The sequence below is a fragment of the Motacilla alba genome, chromosome Z (genome assembly GCF_015832195.1).
Source record: "Motacilla alba alba isolate MOTALB_02 chromosome Z, Motacilla_alba_V1.0_pri, whole genome shotgun sequence".
Taxonomy (NCBI): domain Eukaryota; kingdom Metazoa; phylum Chordata; class Aves; order Passeriformes; family Motacillidae; genus Motacilla; species Motacilla alba.
The window spans coordinates 59,968,554-59,990,377 of record NC_052046.1 but is presented as its reverse complement, the minus strand read 5'-3'; the positions used below and the strand labels follow the sequence as shown (position 1 = coordinate 59,990,377).

The window sequence follows — 21,824 nt, the reverse complement described above, 5'->3', positions numbered from 1 at the left end:
CCTTGGAAATACCTTGAACTTAAAATCATGGATCAGATCATACAGTCCCAGACAATTCAATTTTCAACAAAAATAAAAAAATTGAAATGATGCTAAGAAACTTTTGGGTACCATAAACCGGCTCAGACCTTAGCTCACATTGACCACTCAGCAATTAGTACCCTTGTTCAATCTTCTAAAAGGTGATCCTGATTTAGTTTCTCCCAGGACATTGGCCCCAGAGGCAAAAGCTGCTCTTGAAGTAATAGAGCAGGCTCTTACAAATAGACAGGTCCACCGAGTATGCCCAGAAGTATGTATTACTGTGTTTATTTTCAATGCCAATTTACATCCTACCACTATCATTGGACAATGGAATACCCAGTGGTCTGACACTTTGCATGTTTTAGAGTGGATGTTCTCACCCCATCAACCAAAAAATATAGCCCCCACTATCTTGAATTAATTGCCCAATTAGTTGTTAAATGCCACCAAAGATGTTTACAGTTGAATGCAAAAGATCCATTTAAAATCATTTTACCTATAAAGCAAGAGTAATTTGAATGGTGCTATGCCAACAGCACATCTTTACAAAGTGATTTACAAAATTTCAAGGGGCAAATTGGCTACCATTTACCCGTCATATATTGCTGCAAATGAGTAATACTACTGAGTTTTCCCTAAAATGCCTGAACAGTCAAACACCTTTAAAGAGAATTACTGTATTCACTGATGGATCTGGAAAAACAGGAAAGGCCATTGTAACATGGAAGGAAGGAGATGATTGGCAAATATTGGAAGGACAAGAGAATGGGTCACCTCAGTTAGTAGAACTACGTGCTGTAGCCATGGCTTTTCAGCGTTTTCCCCACGCTCCTTTGAATATAGTTACTGACTCTGCATTTGTTGCAGATATAACACAAAAAATGGACTGAGCTCTATTGAAGTAAGTTAAGAACAAGTATTTGGCTTGCTAAAAACCTTGTGGCACACTATTCAAGCCAGACCTTGCCCTTATTATATCCTCCATATTAGAAGTCATACAAATCTGCCAGGTTTTATTTCAGAGGCCAATGCTGAAGCAGACCACCTGGCTGGCCCTGCCTCGACAGCATCACAGCCAGATATGCTGGCTCAGGCAAAGGCATCACATGCCTTCTTCCACCAGGGCATTCGAGTCTTACAGGGACAATTTCTGCTTTCCAGCACAAAAGCTTGTAACATAGTAAACACATGTGCTGATTGCCAAGGTCACACTGCTCCATTACAGATGGGGGTTAATCTCCAAGGATTAAAAGCACTACAAATATGGCAAACTGATGTCACACATATACAAGAATTTGGAAAATTAAAATATATGGATGTACCAATTGATACTTTTTCTTCTGCCATATGGCCATCAGTACATTCAGGAGAGAAAGGTCAGGATGCCATTGCACATCAGTGATTAGCCTTTGCTGCTTTGGGTATTCCTCGTAACATAAAAACAGATAATGGACCTGCATACACATCACAAAAAACTAAACAATTTTTACAGCTCTGGGGTGTGGCCCACCAAACTGGTATTCCCCAACAAGGAACTGGACGGGCCATTGTAGAAAGGGCACATGGCATTTTAAAACGTATGTTAGAAAAACAGAAAGAGGGAATGTGTGGCAAAACCCCACAAAGCAAAGTGGCCAAGGCTGTTTACACATTAAATCATTTAACAGTACCGGAGCTCAAAATCCAGTAATTTTAAATAATTTCCTATCATTGCAATTGTCTGGTGATGTCCATTCACCCAAACCTAAGGTAATGATAAAGGATATTATGATAAACAAGTGGGAAGGTCCATGGGACCTCATTATATGGGGACGTAGATATGTGTTTGTTTCTACAGACACTGGAAAAGAGTGGATACCTGCCAGGTGTGTCCATCCTGCTCTACGTTGTGCTCAGAACCAGAGACAATATTCTCATGATGATCCTCCAGCAGACATGGAGGAGCAGTGATTTAAACAACTTGCACACAGGGGACTGGAATTTCTTGAAATGACAAATCTATTTAAGAATTCTATCCATTCAGGGACATCAGGGTTTGGTGTATATATATTTGAATGTAAGAACTCGCTTTGGATATTTTGAAACAGATTGTTTTTCTCCTTAGTTGTTTTTCCCACAGTTCTGAGAATTTAAATGTTTCCTGGTTTTAGATTAAGCTGTTTCTTATTTTGGAATTAAACTCCAGTTTTGGAGTTTGAGGCCTGTAGGCCTCAAGGTATAAATAATTATAAAATTATAATGGAAAAATGTGATCAGTTACGTAATTACCTTACTTATGTAATTTGACCAGTAAGAGCAGGCCCAGGCCATTGGAGACTCAGGTTTCTATTGGCTGGCTGAGCAGGAAGTAACTGGCTCAGCCAGTGAGGATTAACCTCATGGGCTCCTGAGGTATATAAGGAAGCAAGATCTGAATAAAGTGAACTGTTGCTTCATGAGTTCAGCATGTCTTCTCACTGGTCTGTCTCTGAAACTGTGACAACTAGTGAAAGATGAAAGTGAGAAGACAACAGGAAGAGAGCAAAGGAAGCACATTCCAAGTCAAAAAGTCATTTGGTAATCAAATAGCCTGGCTAAAGCTCTGCTTCATGTGCTATCAGGTAGTAAAAATAAAGATATCTGGGGACTCTTCAGCTGAGGAAAAGGGAATTACCCTAAGAAATTGCAAACTGAAAAAGAAGCATGAATCCTCAGTCCCATCTGACTCCTTCCATATTTCTGAGGATTTGATTTTAAGATCTGTAAAGCAGACAAAATTTAGGTAATGTAACATTGCTTCAGGGAACAGGACTGTGATACCCAATTCCAAAAATTATTTTCATCATTTTTTTCAAAATCAAGTTTTCAAAACCACATACTCTCCTACTGTTGTGGCAGTCCTACTTGCGCTTTTCAGAATGTTTTCTTAGTGGAAAAGGCAGAGGGTAACTTCAGCTACCCCTGAAACTGCCTCCTCAGGTGAAGTATTAGTCCAAGAGCGGGTTTTACTTCTCTAGAATGACACTGGCTAGATAGTTTACTCATGAGGATATCAAGTGAGACAGTATTATTGCAACTTACTGTGAGTTCAGCTGAACTATTGAGCTTCATTGTGCAGGACCCCTAAAAATACAAACACACATCAGTATTTATTGAAATACACAAACATATAGGTAAGTACATCATTTTTTGTCTTTTCTTATTGGTAAATACCTACCAAAGGAATCATGCTGTGAACAAGGGAAATATCTTTGTTTTCTAATCTTTTCATGTACCGCACAATATTTGTCTCAGAGTGATAGCTGGAGAACACAAAACACAGTATTAAGGAAAGCAGATCAGCTGTACCAGCTGCTACATAAGAAAAGAACACCAAAAAGAAGTAAGACTGAGGATAGTTATTAATATATGCTAAGTAGTTATTTTCAAACTGTCACTTTAAGCTTGCTAATAGCAACACAGATTTAAAATGCTTATTATTATCTCAGTAACACTATCAGTAAATATGGAATGCAAGGATACCATGTCCTCAAACGGTAGATTGTAAAATGCAGCAGATTAACGGAAAGACACATCTCCTCCGTGGTCATGAGTATTGCTCTGCTCATTTAAAATGAGAGGATAACTAAAAATGCTACTAAATATCTTATTTTAGAGTAACGAGTTACTGTATGAATCTAGGTACAAAACTGTCCTCAACTAACTCCGCTGCTGGTTTTGAAAGGAGATATTTCAGATTCCCTAAAAATAGCAAACATACATTCATATTCCCTAAAAGTAGCAATCATACATTCACAAACCTGTTGAAAACCTGGTGTGTCAAGAACTTGGAAGTTCTCTTAAATGGGGTGCTAAGGATGCCTTTGGTTTCCTCACCCATACCTTCAGCAATTAGCTCCTTCAACAAAAAGAAATAGAGTCAAATATTTTCATTGATTTTTTTTTTTGTAGTCAACTTCCATTAGAACTAGCTTATGAATCAGTTTACCTCACAATATAGTCAGCTTTTAAGATAAAAGCCCCACATTTAATATCATATGTATCTGTATATACCTAGCATGACAACAGTGATCTATTAAAACTGGGTAGCTTTAATGTCTCAGTAGTTCTCATCTTATAGGTATTGCTGCTAAATGCAAACGACATGCAACAAAAATTCCAGTGGGGAAAGAAATAACTGACCCCATGTCCTAACCATCACAGAAGTAGTAATACCCTAAATGCAGGGTGTCCAAGCTGACCAAAAGAACTAAGTGTCGCAACCAGAAAACGGCATTATATAAATCCTTTATTTAACACTACCTCTTTATTTAAGAGAGGATCTGAAATTCTTAATATTTAACAAATGGTCATCATATAGAAACCCACTATACAAGACCAGTTTTAGTTTTTATTAAACTCTGGAAACATTCAGATAATTTAATTCACATGACCTATTATGTACTTACAGAAGAAGACTCGCAACCAAAAATCCATAATATGTCATCTAAGTCTTTCTCATTTACAGTTTCATCAAGTGATACTCCAAGCTATGGATAAAAGCACCAGTAATTATTCAAAGCTGTTTATTCTAGAGACATAGTACATTTGTTTTGGTCAAGAAAAACTTTCCAGAAACACAAGAGGAAAAATAAAATAAATCAATCTACCCAAGAATATGTAAACATACATATTTATAGGTATTTATAATATATAAATTTATTTTATTTATATAACATTTTCCAGTTCCTTCTTTTATTCTCCTAAACCAGATGGCTCAGAAACCTTGAATCTCATTACCTCTTTCTAGTGTTTCTAAGTGTTTTCTACTTAATAGGAAAATTGCCCATTTTCCTGTAGCACCCCTTCCCCCTATTCCAATTGACAGAACATACTACATTTTGTGAAGACCCCTTCAGTGACAACCAAAATGTGGTTTAGATTTCAGTCTGCCTTCTAACACTGCCATAGGACCTGAATTCCGGATGTCACCTTGTATTCCATCATTAAATTTTAGAGTCTCGCCACTCTACCCCTTAGGGGCATATTTAACATGAAAAAATTAGATAATCTTTTTAATTGGCATAAAACGAAAACACAATCATAATTTCTGCAAGTTCAGTACGTCACTTAACAAGTTCATTCTTTATATTACCTTTATAATTGATAGATGTATCTGAGCAAATTACAAGATCTTGAATAATTTTGTTCTGTTTAGCACATGTAATGATTAGAAACTTAATCAAGAAAATGTCATACTACAAAATTTCTGAATTTATCAAAGGTTTATAAAAGTTGCTTACTCTGCCATCACTATAAATCCGAAAATTTATCTTTCTAAGAGCTGCCCTGTCCAAAACCTCTTTGACTGAGCATCCACACGTGATCGTCAAGGTATCAAAGAACAGATCATGATGTAGTTTATGACCAGCTCGCCTGAGACCTATAAAAAACAGTAAGATAATTCTATTATATGCACAGTGTATTGTTTGCTCAGGTGGAGGTTACAGAGCAATACTATGTATCTCACAAATGAATGCTTTTACATAATAAAGCAAAATACACCCCTTGTGTAAAGAGCAGCAAAATCACCATCTGTTTATTGAAATGTTACTGTGTATGAAATACAACTAAATCAGATTCAAACCTAAGTAATAATGCAGATTGAGTCTAGGGAAGGTAATTCTGATACATCAAATCTGACATATATACAGCAGCAAAGTTGGTATATGAATGCAATAAGGACAAAATAATAAGATTGGAAAGATATTAACGGCTATGAACTGCCACAGAGCTTGAACTCTAACAAAGTTTAGAGTCTTGCAGTTTTTTGCAGTAGCAAGAGGTCTTCTGGCTAAACTGGCAAATAAACTATGGATGTTTCTACAGTAATTCCTTGGTTGAAACATTCCAGTTTTGTTTAGCTCCTTCTGACAGCAGTGGTAGTATTATCAGTGAAAAAAAAAACCCTACCAGAACACATAGTCCAGGTGTAATCATTATTTTCTGCTAGAGATTTTGTGCTTTTCTTCAGCTGTGAAGCTTTGGGATTTCAATGTTTGTAGCAGGTATGATACTCCGCCCAATTTAACTGAAATGTTTCTATTGCTTTTAACATAGCAAAGGAAGGTAATAAATTATTTTTTGATACTCTGTGGAGATTTCTGTGTGTAAGGTGGGATGGTCCATCAAAAGAAGTTGATGCTGGCAAACAGCAGTTCAACAGTACCATCTAGGGACTCACTCTGTAGACTTCTGTTAGTTTCCGAGAAAACAGAAGCAATGCCTGCAGGTTCTTATCACACAGACATCTTATTCTTGGATGTCATTACCAGAACTACATAAAAACCATCAGCTCTGAATTTTGTATTAAAATGGCGTCTCTCAAGTTGAGAGAGCACACATCATTTAGACACCCCTGCCCTGTAAGTTTATTTAAGATGTGTATTTAAGGGGTAAGGATTTTAGAACAGTTTCTGTAAACATTAAGTACGCACCTTCAGCCAAGATTAGAGCAGCATTGTGTACTCGTCTTGCAATATGCCTTAGTCCATCAGACCCATGGTATATCCCAAACATGGCTGACATATTAGCCAGAAGAGCCTAGGATCCAAATACAGTTCGGGACATTGTTATTGTGAGCAAAGACTACTTCATGTAAGTTTAGTGGAAAGTTTCTTTAGCACCCAGAGACCACCACATATCCTCAGCTGTTACAGATGTTACAGCTACTCATCTAATGCCTACAAAATGAAAGGAGGGAAAGGCAAAATACTTTTATGAAACTGTAAGGACTGATTATTAATTCAATGCTGTTTGAAATGTAATTGTTTTAGCAATTAACATACACTTAAATTCAACTACTGCAGCAAAAATGCTTAAAGACTTTAAAGTAAAGGATCAGTACCAAAAAAAATATAGAGTATCTCCTGAATACTAAGTATATAAATTTGTGTCAATAATAATCTCTTCTAAAAATCTGTCACAACATTAAGAGCAGGAGGAAGGCAATGATAGGAGCAAAAAAAAAGTTATGACCCTGTCTGGCTGGAGGTCTGTGGAAGTATGCTGAAAATAACTATTCTGGATACTGTTGGAACTCTGATGCTTATTTACTTACTTAATCATGGTATTTTCCTGTAAACATATTGCTTTGGTGATGTAACATTCTTGCATCAAATTGCATAGACAAAAATATAAGTTGTGACAATTTGAGTAATTAGTTTTACAAATAAAAAGTTACTTTCTTCTGTCTTGAGCTGGAAATTTCAGACCATTGGAATTCCCTTCTACTTCATGAAGAGTTCTGTCTAGTTTATAACAAACACACCACTACTCAGTGGCGTTTATCCTACAAGACAGACAGATTAATAACACTGCAAGAATTTAGGACTACACTAAGGAAACAAATAGTAAAACTCTTTTCAAGCAGACCCCATTATTCAAAGGACTCAAAACAAATGAACAACAACCCGAATATTTATAATGTCCTTCATTTTTCCCTGGAAATCTCTCTGAAGTATAGGTAACTCATTGCTCAACTTGTTCCTTTCTAGCCCTGAAAATAAAGTGTAAATTACCTGTGCTGTGCAGATGTTGCTGGTAGCTTTATCCCTCCTGATATGCTGCTCTCGTGTTTGTAAAGCAAGCCGGTACACTTCCTTCCCACTTGCATCTCTAAGCCACAAGTGAAAATGTTGCTTCTGTTACTTTAAAATTACAGTTATTTATGACACAGGACTTTATGCATGCTAACCTGAAACTAGTTATCTATCCTAGAGACAGAAGGGTGGTGGAAAGAACAATGCATAAGTCAGGACAGTTGCTATACCAAAAAGAGCAAGACTAAAGCACCTCTAGATTTCTGTTTATATTGCGGCTGGTCATGTAGAGCACACAGTGAAATTCTAAGCACACTACAGGAAATTTGGTATTTGCCTTAAAATGACACAGATTATTGCGGCTATTTTAACTGAAAAATAATATAAATTAAATATTTCTAAGCCTACTGATAACTGTGAATGTTTTAGTTATTTTGGCTACTGAAGTACTTTTTGATAGCCTCTGTGACAAAGATATGCAGTCTTCCTAGTGACAACTACTTTGCATTTCAATTATTACTAGTTTGACATCTTGTCAAAATACACAGTACATCACCATCAGCAACTATTAGAAGCAGATTTTGCACACTGTTTCTCTGCATAACTATAATTTGAACTAGATTAAGTTCCTTCTAGATTATCTTGGAGGTTCACTGAATTTTCTACCTGTTTCCATTTATGTTTTATAACATTGCATGACAGAGAAAAAGTCAGTACAGAATATGTGGAGTAAGTTAGCTTCCAAAGCCTCCTGCCATGACAATGAATCCACTCTGCTTTTGGTTATCTCTTCATCCCACAGTGTCACAAGAACTACAGACAGTTCCACACAAACAGAATTCTTGAAGCTTGCTTCCTCAAAAGTGAAGGCAACTTTTAGTCTCACAGGTTTCAAAAAAATAGGGTGCTCAGTACAACACCGTGGTCACCTGTTGTTCACAAAGGCTGCACAAGATGGTCATAGGGTGTTTTTTATGGTTTCTTATGTATTACTAGGATCTCTGAGGGGAGACTTTAGACAGCATGTCAGGTAAAAGATTTTCAAAGACAGGGTTCCAAAGCATTGGAACAGGCTGCCCAGGAAGTGACAGCATCACCATCCCTGGAAGTGTTCAAAAAATGTGTGGATATGGCACTAGAGAATATGGTTTAGTGGTGAACATTGTGGCAGGTTGATTTTTGGACTTGATGATCTTGAAGGTTCTTCTAACCTTAAGGATTCTAAGACTCTATGACTTCAATCTTCAGTTAATGGCAGTGGGAGCCCTTACCTTGTGACACCCACCATTCTGCCCGGCATCATTCTCACTAGATTTTCCTTGACAGCAAAGAACGCTGCGTGGGGCCCCCCATAGCACAGCGGGACGCCAAACCTCTGGGAGTTACCCAGAACAACATCTACCCCAAACTCTCCAGGAGGCTTCAGAATACAGAGGGCCAGAAGGTCAGTAGCACAGCAGGCAAGAGTCTGAGAACAGAAATGCACAAAGCAGTCAGCCTCTCTTCTAAAGGAGAGAGTTTACATGGGAGCTAGGTTTTTAAAATTAATTTCAAACAGTACCACATCACTTGTATGGAGCTGAAGTGCAATGGTTGTAATGGTTATGAATTGCATGTAGCTGAGATGGTATCTCATTAACACTTAGTTTCTATGAATATGGATGTTTGATGCATCAGATTGATATCTGTGTGACCAACAAAATTTACCCCATTCTGATGAGCTCTTTCAACAAGTTCAGAGAAGTCTTCAATCTTCCCTTCAGTGTCTGGATACTGAAATAACACTCCACTGACATCCTTTCCACTGAAATCCATCTCATGGGGTAATTTGAGCTCAGTAATAACACCGGTATAACTGGAAACAAAAACATGCAAAAGGTAAAATATTCAAACCACCTCCAACCTTGGAGTGATACTTAACAAAATGTTTTCATGGATGCTACATGATTCTTTTCTTTAACATACAGAAAGTTGAACATCTTTGCAGCACTAAACACTGAGAAAGTTTCACATCATGGTATGTAGTACTGAAGAAGAATTACATTTGATATCACCATCAGAAATACAGAGCAAAGCAAACAGAGAATGCTTAAGATGCTTGCTAGTAAAAGAAAAAAATGACCAGACTGAATTCAGCAGTCAAATGTATATAGTTGTGCAACAATTTAAAGGAAAAATTAATTTTTTTCTTTTTATGAGATGTTTCGTCTCTTTTTAAACAGCTTTAATTTCTTTGCAGTAGTACCTAAATTAGAAGTAATGCCAAATGATAACAGACTTCTGCTTTTAGTTTGCAAAGAAAGCACAGGCCAGAAACATTAGGTCTGAAGCAAAAAGGCACAGATGGAAAATGATTCAGTGTAAGGTAAAAGATATGGTGGAAAATGGAGGAAAACATTACTTTGCTCTAGTTTGGACCACTGCTATAGTTTGAGGGTGGCATCGGGCATCTACATAGAACTTTCTCCTTTTGTTGTGTCTGTTAAAAAAAAGAAAAAGAAGGTTTAGACATCAATAATGTATTATTTCCCACAGAAATAAATTAGCTTATTTTCTAGAAGTGAGTTTTTCTATCTAAAAAGGCAGTTGAAAATATTGGTTGATGTTTTGAATGATGTTTCTGGCATGTTTACATTAAGAAAGTTCGTTTCAGACACTCAAATGAGAAGCATACATGGCAAAAATTGAAACAGAACAGGGAGCTAATTTCAAAAGCCATGGGAATGGCTCCACACATTTTTTTAAAGGAATAGAGCTGTGGTCTTTAATACAGATTTTTCAATGTTGCCCTGGATAAAAAAAAAGAAAAAAGAAAAAAAAAAGAGCCATTTAAATAGGTAAAGGGAGATGAAGAAGATGGGTCCCTGCTCACAGCAGTGGGAATAGAACTAAGTAATCGTTGAGGTCCCTTCCAACCCAAACCATTCTATGATTCTCTGATAAGCAGAATTTTACGTCACAATGAGGCTTTGAACTAGTGAGTAGTTAGAAAACTATTTTTACACATATGAAACCATGATTACACAGTCACTGCTGTGTAATCACCTTCCTGATACACAGTTCTGAGTGATCTTCAATAATTTCTCATATTTCATTTGATTTGCAAATCCCTTTCACATGGCCATACCACAGGCATCCACAAAAGTAGATTTGGATATGCCAATAACAATTTCACTTTTAGAAACTTAGAATTATGTACTCCACATCTTTTTAAAGCTTAATCACTGATGGAAAAAGATAATGCACATCTTCAACTTTCATGGCCCCAAGAGACTTGGGCCACAGTCCATTAGATTATGTGATAAAAGGTCCTGTGCATTCCCCAGAGAGAGGCAATGGCAGGTGGGGAAGTCCAGATAACACCCTGTCCCTGCTGCTCCCAGGTGCTTCTTAGGGAAAATCATCTCAACAGAGACCCATCTCCACACGTGCAGAGGAGCAAAGGGCCCACCGGGCAGGTGGGAACTCCAATTCATTAATTGACACAAACAAGCACACCATCTGGGTGCCTGCCCCCTCTTGGCAAGTAGACATTATAGGATGCACAAGAAAAGCATTTGGGGATCGCAAACATGTCTTATTATGACATGTTTAGGGGGGAAATAATGTGATTCTGTGAGCAATAATTGTAGCAAAATAGGGGAGTAAGGGGATAGACTGGGACAGTCACATATAAATAGTTGGTTGCTGAAGTTCTTGAACCTAACTAGTGAAGTCTGTCCTCTCTTCTTGTTAAATGCCTTTCTGATTCCTTTCATGGGTAAGAGAACCCCATATTCTCTGTGTGTGCATGAGTGCCACTGGAATCAGACACAAAGGACCCACATTTCCATAGTGCAGCTATTGAAACTACTGGAGGGAGTGGAATGGAGTGAGTGCCAGCAACTGGAGCAGCACATCAACCCTTGTGTCTGTGGAGGTATTAGTGGGAGCAGGTGTGCGCCTGCCAGTAGCTGGGCTGGTATCCTAGGTGGGGCAACTAGACTCTTTCCAGTATGTCCATGTCTCTCTTGTACAGGGAAGGTGGGCACAGCACTGTGGGATGTGGACTCATCAGGATGAGAAGAAGCGATCCCTCCCTGGCATCCTGGTAGAACTCCTCCTTCCAGTGCAGCCCAGGAGATTGTTTGCCTATTGGCCACAAGTAAGTACACACCGCTGGACTGTGTTCAATCTGGTGTCACCCAAACCCCCCAAAAGGCCTTTTCAGAAAAGCTGCTTTCCAGCCTGCCAGACCCCATCATGTACCCCATATGCCTGGGGTTGCTTCTCCCCCAGCTACAGGACTTTGCACTTTCCCTTGTTGACCATCACAAGGTTCCTATCAACCCATTTTCTCCAGCCTGTCCAAGTCCCTCTGGAAGGCACCATGACTCACTTGTCCATCATCTGATCCTCAAAGTTCTCCATCTGCAGGTTTGCTGAGGATACAGTCTGCCCCCTCAAGCAGATGATTGATTGGACCCAGTGTCACCTCTGGCAATAACTGGGTCCAATAACTGTCCTCCACCTAAAGTTCATGTCACTGACAAGCATCCCCTGGGTCGACATTCAGATAGTTTTCCATCTATCTCTCTCCCACCTCATCAAGTCCGTAATTTTTGGTTTCTCTGTGGAGATTTAAGGGAGACCCACTGCTATCCCCTCCCAAGCCAGTCACTCAACTATAGAAAAGCCATCAGGCTGGTCAAACATGACTTCCCCCTGTGTTAATTCATGCTTGTGACTCCTTATCCCCTTCTTGTCCTTTACATGTTTGGAAATGGCTTCCAGGGCTAGCAGTTGTTCCATCATCCCACTGAGGGATTGAGCTGAGGCTGACTAGCTGGTAGTTCCCTGCATATTCATTCCTCCCTTCCTGGAGACAGAAGTGTCATTTGCTTTGCTCCACTGCTGAGGCACCTGTCCCATTCACTGTCGTTGTTCCGACACGATTAAAGGTGGCCTTGTGTTGGTATCAGGAGGCTCCCTCAGCAGCCACAGGTGCAGCACATCAGGACCTGTGTGAGCCCAGTTTGCTTAAGTGTTCTCTAGCCCAGCCTTCCTCCAACAAGGGTAAGTCTTCCTTCCTCTAGAATTTCTCCTATGTCCTTTGTTTTCTGAAGGCCTTAAATGTCTGAGTTAAACATTTACATCAACACTAGGAAGTTCACTGGAGGCATGGCAACATGGCCTCTAGTTGTTTAGTGAACTGCTCACAGTAAGAAGGCCCCACTCAACATCAATCAATTGCCTACACAGGGATAAATGCCTTCAAATTCCAAAATTACTTCTGCTATGATTTAACCACACTTTTAAACACAGTACCTGTGACATAATTGCATGGCTTCTGCAGCAGCTGTCCCTTCATCCAGCAAAGACGCGTTGGCCATATCCATTCCTGTAATATCACACACCATAGTCTGGTAATTTAGGAGGCTCTCCAGCCTGCCCTGGGACACCTCTGGCTGGTAAGGAGTATACTGGGTAACCCTGTTGGAAAAAAGTTCTGAGTTTGGGTCTAAGAAAATAAATGTGTAACAAAGTTATGGTGATATACTACTGAACTGTACAACAGAAAAAAAAATTCATTAATATGGAAATTTGTTAGACTACAGTTATCTTTAAACATTGTCATTTTTACCTTCTGGTGTTGACTTAACATTTTACAGGACAATAATTCTGTTTTTCCATTTTGAAAAGAGAAATTAGTTTTAAAACAGAGGTGTGAGAGCATTATGGAGAAGGACAGAGTAAGCAGATGCTGAGTGTGGAAGAATTAAATCAAGTCACAATATTCAAAGGAGAATGTGTTGTTCACTCATATCTAGATATTGCCACAATTTTTCAATACTGTTTCTGAAGACTTCTATTTATCAAGTCTTCTCCACCCTTTTAAGAAGAAAAGCACTTGACATTTCACAGAATCAAGCTGAGAAGTATGCAACTACTTGTGAAATGACAGTTTCCATATATGTTAGTGGAGAGAAGTTAGACTGATAAGTTTTATCTGTTGTCATTTGGTGAACAAAACAGTAGTGCAATATAAGCAACTCCTTCAAAAATGCAAGAATCTAAGAGACATGCTCTATTGTAACAGTCCAGAAAGCAAAGCAGCATGGGTCCGGGGATGAAAGGAAAAACAGAAGTCAGACTCTCCTCTCTACTGGAAATTTGGGCACTGGATTACACAGTAGTTCAGGACAGACTTTACGCCAGATTGAATTTAGAGTAGCAGCCAGAAACAAGTGTGAACACTTGCAGCCTCTGTTTTCTAGTGATGGAAGAAAACAGCAGTTTTTTTCCCTAAAAGGGCAGTAGCAAGTCTTAGACTTTTGAAAAATGAAGTGAAGGTATAAGCTTTCCAGAAAGACTCCAGTATTTGGAAGCTCAAGTCATGTAAGGTCAATAGAAGGTAAAGACCAAAGATCTTTTAAAAACAAGCTGGAGAACTTGGTATTGAGCAGGATGAGAGAAGCAAAAAAATAGTGAGAGAGAAAGCAGGAAAAAGTCCCGAAAAGAACGCAAAAGCTAGAAGAACATATTCAATAAGTGAACTCGAAGTGTAATATATAATGCTAAAACATTAACCATCTAATTAAATGAAACATCTGCTTGAATTATTCACATACACTATTCAGTATAGTAACAGAAAGCAATAGCTATGTATAGAGTACATAAATCTTGATGATTTTCCCAAAACCTGTAGGGCTTTTTTTGTCATTTTTGGCCAGTTCTAGCACTAAACTAATTATCATCATATGACTGCATAGTTCACAAGTGAGACCATGTCCCAGACTGCATGTAGCCTTGCTAATCCCAACAGCAGGGCTTTTTTCTCCACAGCAGCTAAACCCAGTGTTCAGTTTGCCAGATAAACTTTCAGTCTGGTAGTATTAAGATTTCTTTTCTGTATGGTCCCCCTGCCCACCCAGTTCTCACCAATAAAAAGAACTATTCCAAACGCCTTTGCGTGAGCAATGACTTTCACTGATTAGTAGAAGAAATTTCTCCATACCTAAAGTTTTACAACTGTGCTTTCTCATTTTATTTCACCTAAGGTCCATTTCTTGTATTTTAATTTGCAGAAGGAACTAGAATTAGACTAACAAGAATTAAAACATTGTGATTAATTGAAATGCATTAGAGAACTCCTGCTCCACATAGCTGGGAAAGTACACTATTTAAAAACAAAATTAATGAAGCCTTATGATTTTGATGTTATGGCTTTGAATGGTCAACACAGTTGAACTAAAACAAATCAATTGCAGAAATATGGAAAAAATCAACCAACAAATCTTGAATTCCAGTACTGCCATAAACTACTATGAAGCTTAAGAGTTCCACAAATAAAGACACCTCTTACAACATAAGCACACTTAGTTAAACACCTCTTTTAAAAGGGTTTTTTGGCATTTTTTAAGCATTGACATATTTTATTCTACTTCTCTACAAGTTCTTCAAATAAAATATCTGGCTTTAGTCTGCATTAGTCTGCATTCTGTGTTCTGCCTGAATCTATACTACATGGTAAGTGACTTTTTAAAGTAATTTAGAAGCAGACTCTCTAAAAATAATTATTGCACAGTATCTAGCTGTTTTCAGAAAGCAATGCTTTCATTACATTCTGAGTGTTACTAATTAACAAGTTTAATAATCTACACTAGAGATGTGAAAGGCTCTCAAGGATGCAGGCATCCTTGGTACATGTTTGTATGCTTACACATTTAAGTCTGGGGGCAAAGGAATCAAGTAAGATGAACTTTGGGAGACTTCTAGTTGCTCTAACAAATGCCAAGCAAAGCAAACACAAGTTATGTGAGGGAGACAGAATAGATCAGAAGAAATAAGCCTGAGCTTGTAGTATTTCCCTTGGAGCTGCAATGTGAAGTGTGTCAGCATGGAAAGTGTTACACAATCAGCAGAAATAAGAAGTCTGATTTCTTTAACAGCTTCCATAAAGCCTGCATAGTTGTTTTAGCACACGTGCACGCACACATATATACTTTCTCTCCAACAAACATTTTAGCCTTCACTTTAGCCATCTAATAGTTTAGCTTTTAGCCATCTAGTTTGACTTTACTGGACAGTGCAAGATCAGATTTCTGGACAAACTCTCTCAGTTGTTTCATTAACACTACATTAACTTTTTAGGATTGAAAAGTCTGCAGTTCATTTTGTTCCACATACTTTCTAGCTGTTCTTGTCTTTGCTTCTATCAACCAATAATTTGTTTCCTGGTACTGTATTGAAATATTTAGATTGCAAAAAGTGAACAAGGATAAGGACGAATAAAACCTTGCACAGATGTATTTCATAGATTCCTTGACTTCAAACACTGCAACTTTTCCACTAGTGATGCAAATAGAGCCAACAAATCTAAAATTAAAAAAGACTTAGAGGTCTACAGATATGTAGACCCATTTATGGCAACCCAAAGTATAAAAAATACAAAACATCTAAGTAACAATGACTTTTTGTACTGAGTAATACGATCCTTTGGTTGTTTGTGGGTTTGTTGTTTTTTTTTTTTTGTTTGTTTGTTTTTGGTTTTTTTTTTTTTTTTTTTTTTTTGGGCTTTTTAAAATATATATAAAACCTATAAATGCTGATTTTACTAAAATAAAAATTACTCAGTAATAAAGTAATTAAAGTAAAGTAACTAATTTTGATACAGTATAAAAGAATCATCTTCGTGACTGGTGATAGGGGAACTTGTAAACTAAATGAGAAAATGCAGGGTGACATTTAGGCTGCTGGAAAGTGTGAGTCCACATGAAATTTGGCTTTTCCTGTTGCATCATTCCTGAGTTACAATTCTTTAGAAACCGATTTGCCAACTGATGATCTGAACCAAGTACAAGATTCTCAGCCTTTTCATAAATGAATGATCTTATTACGATAGTTCAATGTCACTGCTGTTCACTAAAGAATTATTTGATCAGACCAGACACAAACTCACTTTATGGATAAACATTCAAACCCTCGAAGGTCTCTGGTTAAAAAAAAAAAAAAAACCCCAAAAAAAAAAGCCAAGAAAGAAATACTAAGAGAACAGATTTTAGAATTTTCTACTTCCTTAGAAGTTTCTTACTTCCTCATCAGAAAACCATGATCATAGTATTGCACGGTATTTAACTACCTCCACCCAAATTGCACACACCAGTGGAGGAGGGAGCTGGTTTTAATTTAGGCAAAAGTTGGGAAAGAATTACTTTTGTTTAGGAGGTAAGTCTATGTACTTCCTTAAAGCAAACATGTAATAGTTCATAATAGTTCATAATAGTTCATTAGTTCATAATATAGAAGCTGTAAATAGAAGTCACAAAACTAGTGGCATATTTTACAAAAAAGGCATCTTCTAAAGTAAATTTCAAGCTTTAGCATGATCAACACAGTTCCTACACAGTAGGATACACATCATTACCAAATATATGAAAGCCTTAGTAAAAATAATAGGTTTGTGGGACAAATGTGTACTTATACATATACATTTAACAATAAAATGTGGTACATTACCATCCTGCATTCTCCAACAAGTTGCGCGCGATGGGCTGAGGTACTGAGCAGTTGTAATAACCCATGCCTATATAGGACCGCCATATCTTGTTCTTCCTTGCAATATTGTATAGCGTTTCAAGGATTTCATTTTCACCTAATTGGAAAGACAATACGTCAGAATGATACAGCTACATGTAACAGTTTTTAACTGAAATGTCTTCTACCCCAGTGTGAAAAAAAACCATTGATGGTGCAAGTACAAACAGTAGCAGAACAAAGCACAAGTCAAGAACAGCAAAGATAAAGTAGTAACCTGATAAAATATTCTAGGAAAGTTTAAATTCTGCCAGAATTTTAAAAATGCAACACCTGAATAACAACAGGGTTCCAAACCATGTGGAAAGATTAGTGAGAGAAACAGCTGTAGGAAGAAGGAGCTCTTTTTGTGCTAATACAATGTACATTTAACCCAGAAGAGACCCATCTTGCACATGCATTAAAAAGTATCTCAGGAGACATTTTCTATTAGCTAAATCTTTCAGAATCTACACTGCTTGAAGCCATTGCCATCCACAGCTGTCATTTAATGTTTCTATTGGAGTCATATTTGCACAAAGTGGGCTTACACCAAGCGCCCAGGAATAATTTCTTGGTGTCATAGAACTTTATTTCCTCACATTTTCCCTAAATTGCTGATAAAACAGAACACTTCTTTTAATTCAATTTTAGCATGTTTCACCAGTTTATTTAAAAAAAAAAAAGTTAATAAGAGTATTTCTAGTTAAGACATTCCAAATGAGATTAACTTTCAAATAAGTCTGCCAATCTAGTTTGAAGACATTACAAATGAATTATTTTTGAAGTATACAGAATAAAAGCATTTGTATTCCCCCTCTCCCTCAACCACAGTTTACTCTTCAGTCTTGCTTCTCAGTGTCCTGAAAGCGGTGCAAAAATAACACTGAGCCAGCCCGTTCCTAGCAGTCAATGAATAATGCTACAAACATCTGCCAAAGAGTTGTATTTTAAAAATATATTAGTAGCTGTGGATACAAAAGGATGGTCAGTAGACTGTCTTCAGATCAAACAGATAAGTCAGCCCAACCTAACAGACCTGGGTAGAACCAATCCTCCTGGGTGAGGGGAGCAGATGTTTTTCAATTCTTCCCCCAAATCTGACCTCAAGGTTTGCTGTAATGGGACAGTTATGCCAAATTCTGTTCCCTCTGCACCATAACTTGAAGGTGTCACTTTGTAATATAATGCCACAAATCACAGAATTAGAATACCTCGGACCTTTTGAATGTCTCAAAATCTATATTCTCTCTGTAAGTTACTCCAGCAAGAGATATCAAGTCAGAATATATACTAGTAAATTACTAGTTAATTTTCTAAAATGCAGTGGCAAATAATTATCTAGGTTTTGACTTAATTTCTAGAGCAATCACAAACAAGGATATTAGAACTTCAACTCTGATTTCAAAACTTGTTTTTGTCCCTTCACTCAAGTTACTACCATTGCATTTCATGCATAAATTTTTTTTTTAATCTCCAGGTTTTCAATTAATTTCTTCCACAGTCACATTACACCTTCACAGAGTTTTTTTATGGATGTCCAGTTCTCATTTCAAAGTTCATTTGTTCTCTGCCTTTCACTCAGTGTTACCATTAGATCTAATGTATGAAGACTGATTTCTTAGTTTCAGTAGACTGCAATTGTTTTTTCTTTTTCTGGAGACTTGTTATGTGCTTATTAGGTTTGAACTCAGCAAAGTCCAGGGCAAAGTTTCTAAAGTGTAATGAAAAACTTCACTCCCCAGAACTCTTCCCACAGATTTTTAGTAAGAAAGAGGCAGTTGTTTGTTAAGTGAGCTTTAACATTGTAGAGGCCATCCTCTACCACTTGCAAAAAGTTTGATGAAATAAGAGTTTGGTTGTAATTTCAGACAGAGGTTTGTGCTCTTGCATAATTCAAACATCAATGATTTCTTGGCAATGGTAATGAATTTCCTTGTTTAATTCCAAATTGCAGTTGAAGGCAGAAGTTGGCTATCATTTAACTTGCTTGCTAGCTCAGTATCACACACAAAAATGCACTGAGTGCAGTTTCTGCGGTAAACACATACCACAAATACTGCACAATGTGATAGATAACATTTCCTTTGTTTGTTTAACTGGGCTTTTCTTCTTGAGTTATTTCTCTGCAATTGTAGCTAACAACAACTACATGCAGCCACTTAGCTTGTGCTGGAGATCTCTGAAATAAACCTGCTTCCAAACTGATTGAAGGCACAAAACCAAAAGCCTAGAGAGGCTGCAAGCAGCTTAGGTAGAGATTGTTCTTAAGAATAGAACCACACTCCATCTAGAATACCTACATTGAGAGGTTCCAAGACTGAATACATTTTTAATGATCACATTTTAATGAGCTACCTTTGAACACAGTTACACAGTTAATTTTGAGAAGGGTGGCAAAATACTGGAGGGCATACTCCTTCCACTCCTGCTTCACCTTACTTCCCTGCTCCTTTGGTCGCTATAGGGGCAATGGCAGCAGTAGTTTATCACAGTATGTCTTTAGGAAGACAGCTCATAAATACAACTGCAATCTGAATAAGGGAAGTCAATAGCCCCTGATTTATCTATTAGGCTGGCTTACATATGACCAAACATAAACCCCTGAAGATTTCATTAATTCAGTGTTTATTTAACACTGATAAGGTTCTGAATTCAAGTAAGAGTGATGCAGGTAATGGTGAGAGAAGTAATACAGAAGCTGGAGTCCAAAGACCAGATGCAGCTGGGCTCTTTAAGGCACTGTATGCATAGCAGGAGGGCCAGAGGCTCAGGCTGGAGATAAGGAGAGCTGGGCCCAGGAGGGCAATCCAACAATGGAGCAGGGACTCCACCTTTTGAGGTTTCATGTTCTGACTGGGTGAAGCCCTGAGCAATCTGCTCTGACCCCATAGCAAAGCTTTGGGCAGGGGCTAGAGTCTGAGCGGGGTCTGTATCTCTGTCAGTAGCTTTATTTCCCACTCTGTCTAGCCTAGGTTTCAACAGTATATTCCCATAATGTTATTTGTGAAAGGGGCCTAACTCTTTTTTGATAATTTTGTAAATAACTAATGCTAATACAAAGGTAGATGAATGTGAAACACAACAGTGATCTTATGTATGCTTAAAAATTAATTTTTAAATTCATAATGAAGTTGTTACATTTCCAGTTGGGTCCTCAAGACTGTCACCAAACTCTGAAAATAGCAGACGTTTTCCACTGTATAAAGTACATAACTTGAAGCATATGTAGTGAAAATGTTGTATTATTCTAAATATTTATGAATTTCTTTAAAACAAAAACATATAGGATTCCTAAAAATTTTAATTACATAGTTCAAAAAACACAGCTTGAAATATTTTTGATTGTGTTACTAATTTATTCTTAATTGTCCCAGCAATGAGATTAGGAACCAATACGTAAAATGGGGAAATAAAACAGAAACAAAAATTTACTATATTTAAGTAATAGTTGGACTCCATCCACTGTCACACTCAGCTGTCTGTTTCCAGTGTTCTAAGAAAAAGTGGCTGAAATGGCTTTCTTATAGACTCATTTTATTGGGTCTATAATAAAGCCATTTATTATATAATAAAAATTCCTTAAGAACCTTGTTCAGCAAAAAAAATTGCCAGCAAAGTCACTGCAGTTCATCTTTATTCCCCTTATCAACTCATTAGAAATTATGATCAAAGACAGTACTCAGAATAACGTCCACTGCTTTTGCTGTATTCCTTTCCTGTAACTGGAGAAAACTTACTGAGGGTCTGAGAGGTTCTGCAAGGGCAGTTCCAGATTGCTACATCTACAGATAGCAAAGGCAGAATATATCACCAAAATAGTAATAGGGACTGAATTATCAGATCACAAAATGATATAATGTGATTTTTGCTAGTGTTTTTGTAGTTAGCACAGTAGAGTTGCCTTGAATTTGTGAGATACCTGCTAAATATGGCACGAGAGAATGAGAGTGAAGAACATACAAAAAGAGCAGTTCAAGTTATACAACTTCAACCATGCAATATTAAAAGGTTAACATTTGTCTGATATATTTTTATTCACTTTATATCAGATCTTTAAAAAAATCTAACCTCTGAGACCAAGGAAGCAAGATCCCTAGAACTGCTGATAAAAGAGGGATTAATTTATTTCCCTTAATTAAGTATTTAATTCAATCTCTAAAAAAAAAAACCCCAAAACCAGATTATCTTGAAAAAAATAGTTCCAAAGCACTGTCAGGCACATAGTAATAAAGCCGTAGGACAGCACAAGGAAAGTGCGTGTTCCAGGTGCTGCGTCCATAACTTCAAGATATGAGCAGAAAGCCATGGTGCCCTGCCCTCCCTCCTTTCACTCAGGCTACCTGTGCTCACCCAGCCAGCCTGGGCAGCACACACAACCTGATGCTGCCAGGAGTAGAAAGCAGGGGCAGGCTGAGTAAAACAGGATGCCTTTCCCTGTTAGGCCCACAAAGGCTGCTGCCTGTGAAAAAAAGAGCAGCAGCCCAAAAGTGTGTGAGGAGCAAAGTGCCCTAGGTGGTAATGCAGATTCTGCACTATGTGTGACAACACTCTGGAGGGTAAAGATTACCTCCTGCCACAGGCATCTGAATTATACTGCCTGGACGCCAGCAGCAGGGAACATGAAATTACTAAACTAGCTCTAGAAACCTATCTGACATTAGGAGATGATTATAAATTCATGCA

At 37.7% G+C, this 21,824-nt stretch overlaps 1 protein-coding gene across 1 annotated transcript in view; it reads right to left on the bottom strand.

The window, feature by feature from the left end:
- Positions 1 to 21,824, bottom strand: part of GLDC (glycine decarboxylase) — a 46,216-nt gene that overhangs the window by 18,937 nt on the left and 5,455 nt on the right. The window contains exons 3-14 of the mRNA XM_038125542.1: positions 17,082 to 17,217; positions 12,891 to 13,055; positions 9,985 to 10,062; positions 9,291 to 9,438; positions 8,855 to 9,051; positions 7,563 to 7,659; positions 6,480 to 6,585; positions 5,286 to 5,425; positions 4,452 to 4,532; positions 3,804 to 3,901; positions 3,221 to 3,305; positions 3,085 to 3,126 (exon numbers count right to left, since the gene is read on the bottom strand). Coding sequence (XP_037981470.1) covers positions 3,085 to 3,126; positions 3,221 to 3,305; positions 3,804 to 3,901; positions 4,452 to 4,532; positions 5,286 to 5,425; positions 6,480 to 6,585; positions 7,563 to 7,659; positions 8,855 to 9,051; positions 9,291 to 9,438; positions 9,985 to 10,062; positions 12,891 to 13,055; positions 17,082 to 17,217 — 1,373 coding nt within the window. The remainder of the gene's footprint in view (positions 1 to 3,084; positions 3,127 to 3,220; positions 3,306 to 3,803; positions 3,902 to 4,451; positions 4,533 to 5,285; positions 5,426 to 6,479; positions 6,586 to 7,562; positions 7,660 to 8,854; positions 9,052 to 9,290; positions 9,439 to 9,984; positions 10,063 to 12,890; positions 13,056 to 17,081; positions 17,218 to 21,824) is intronic.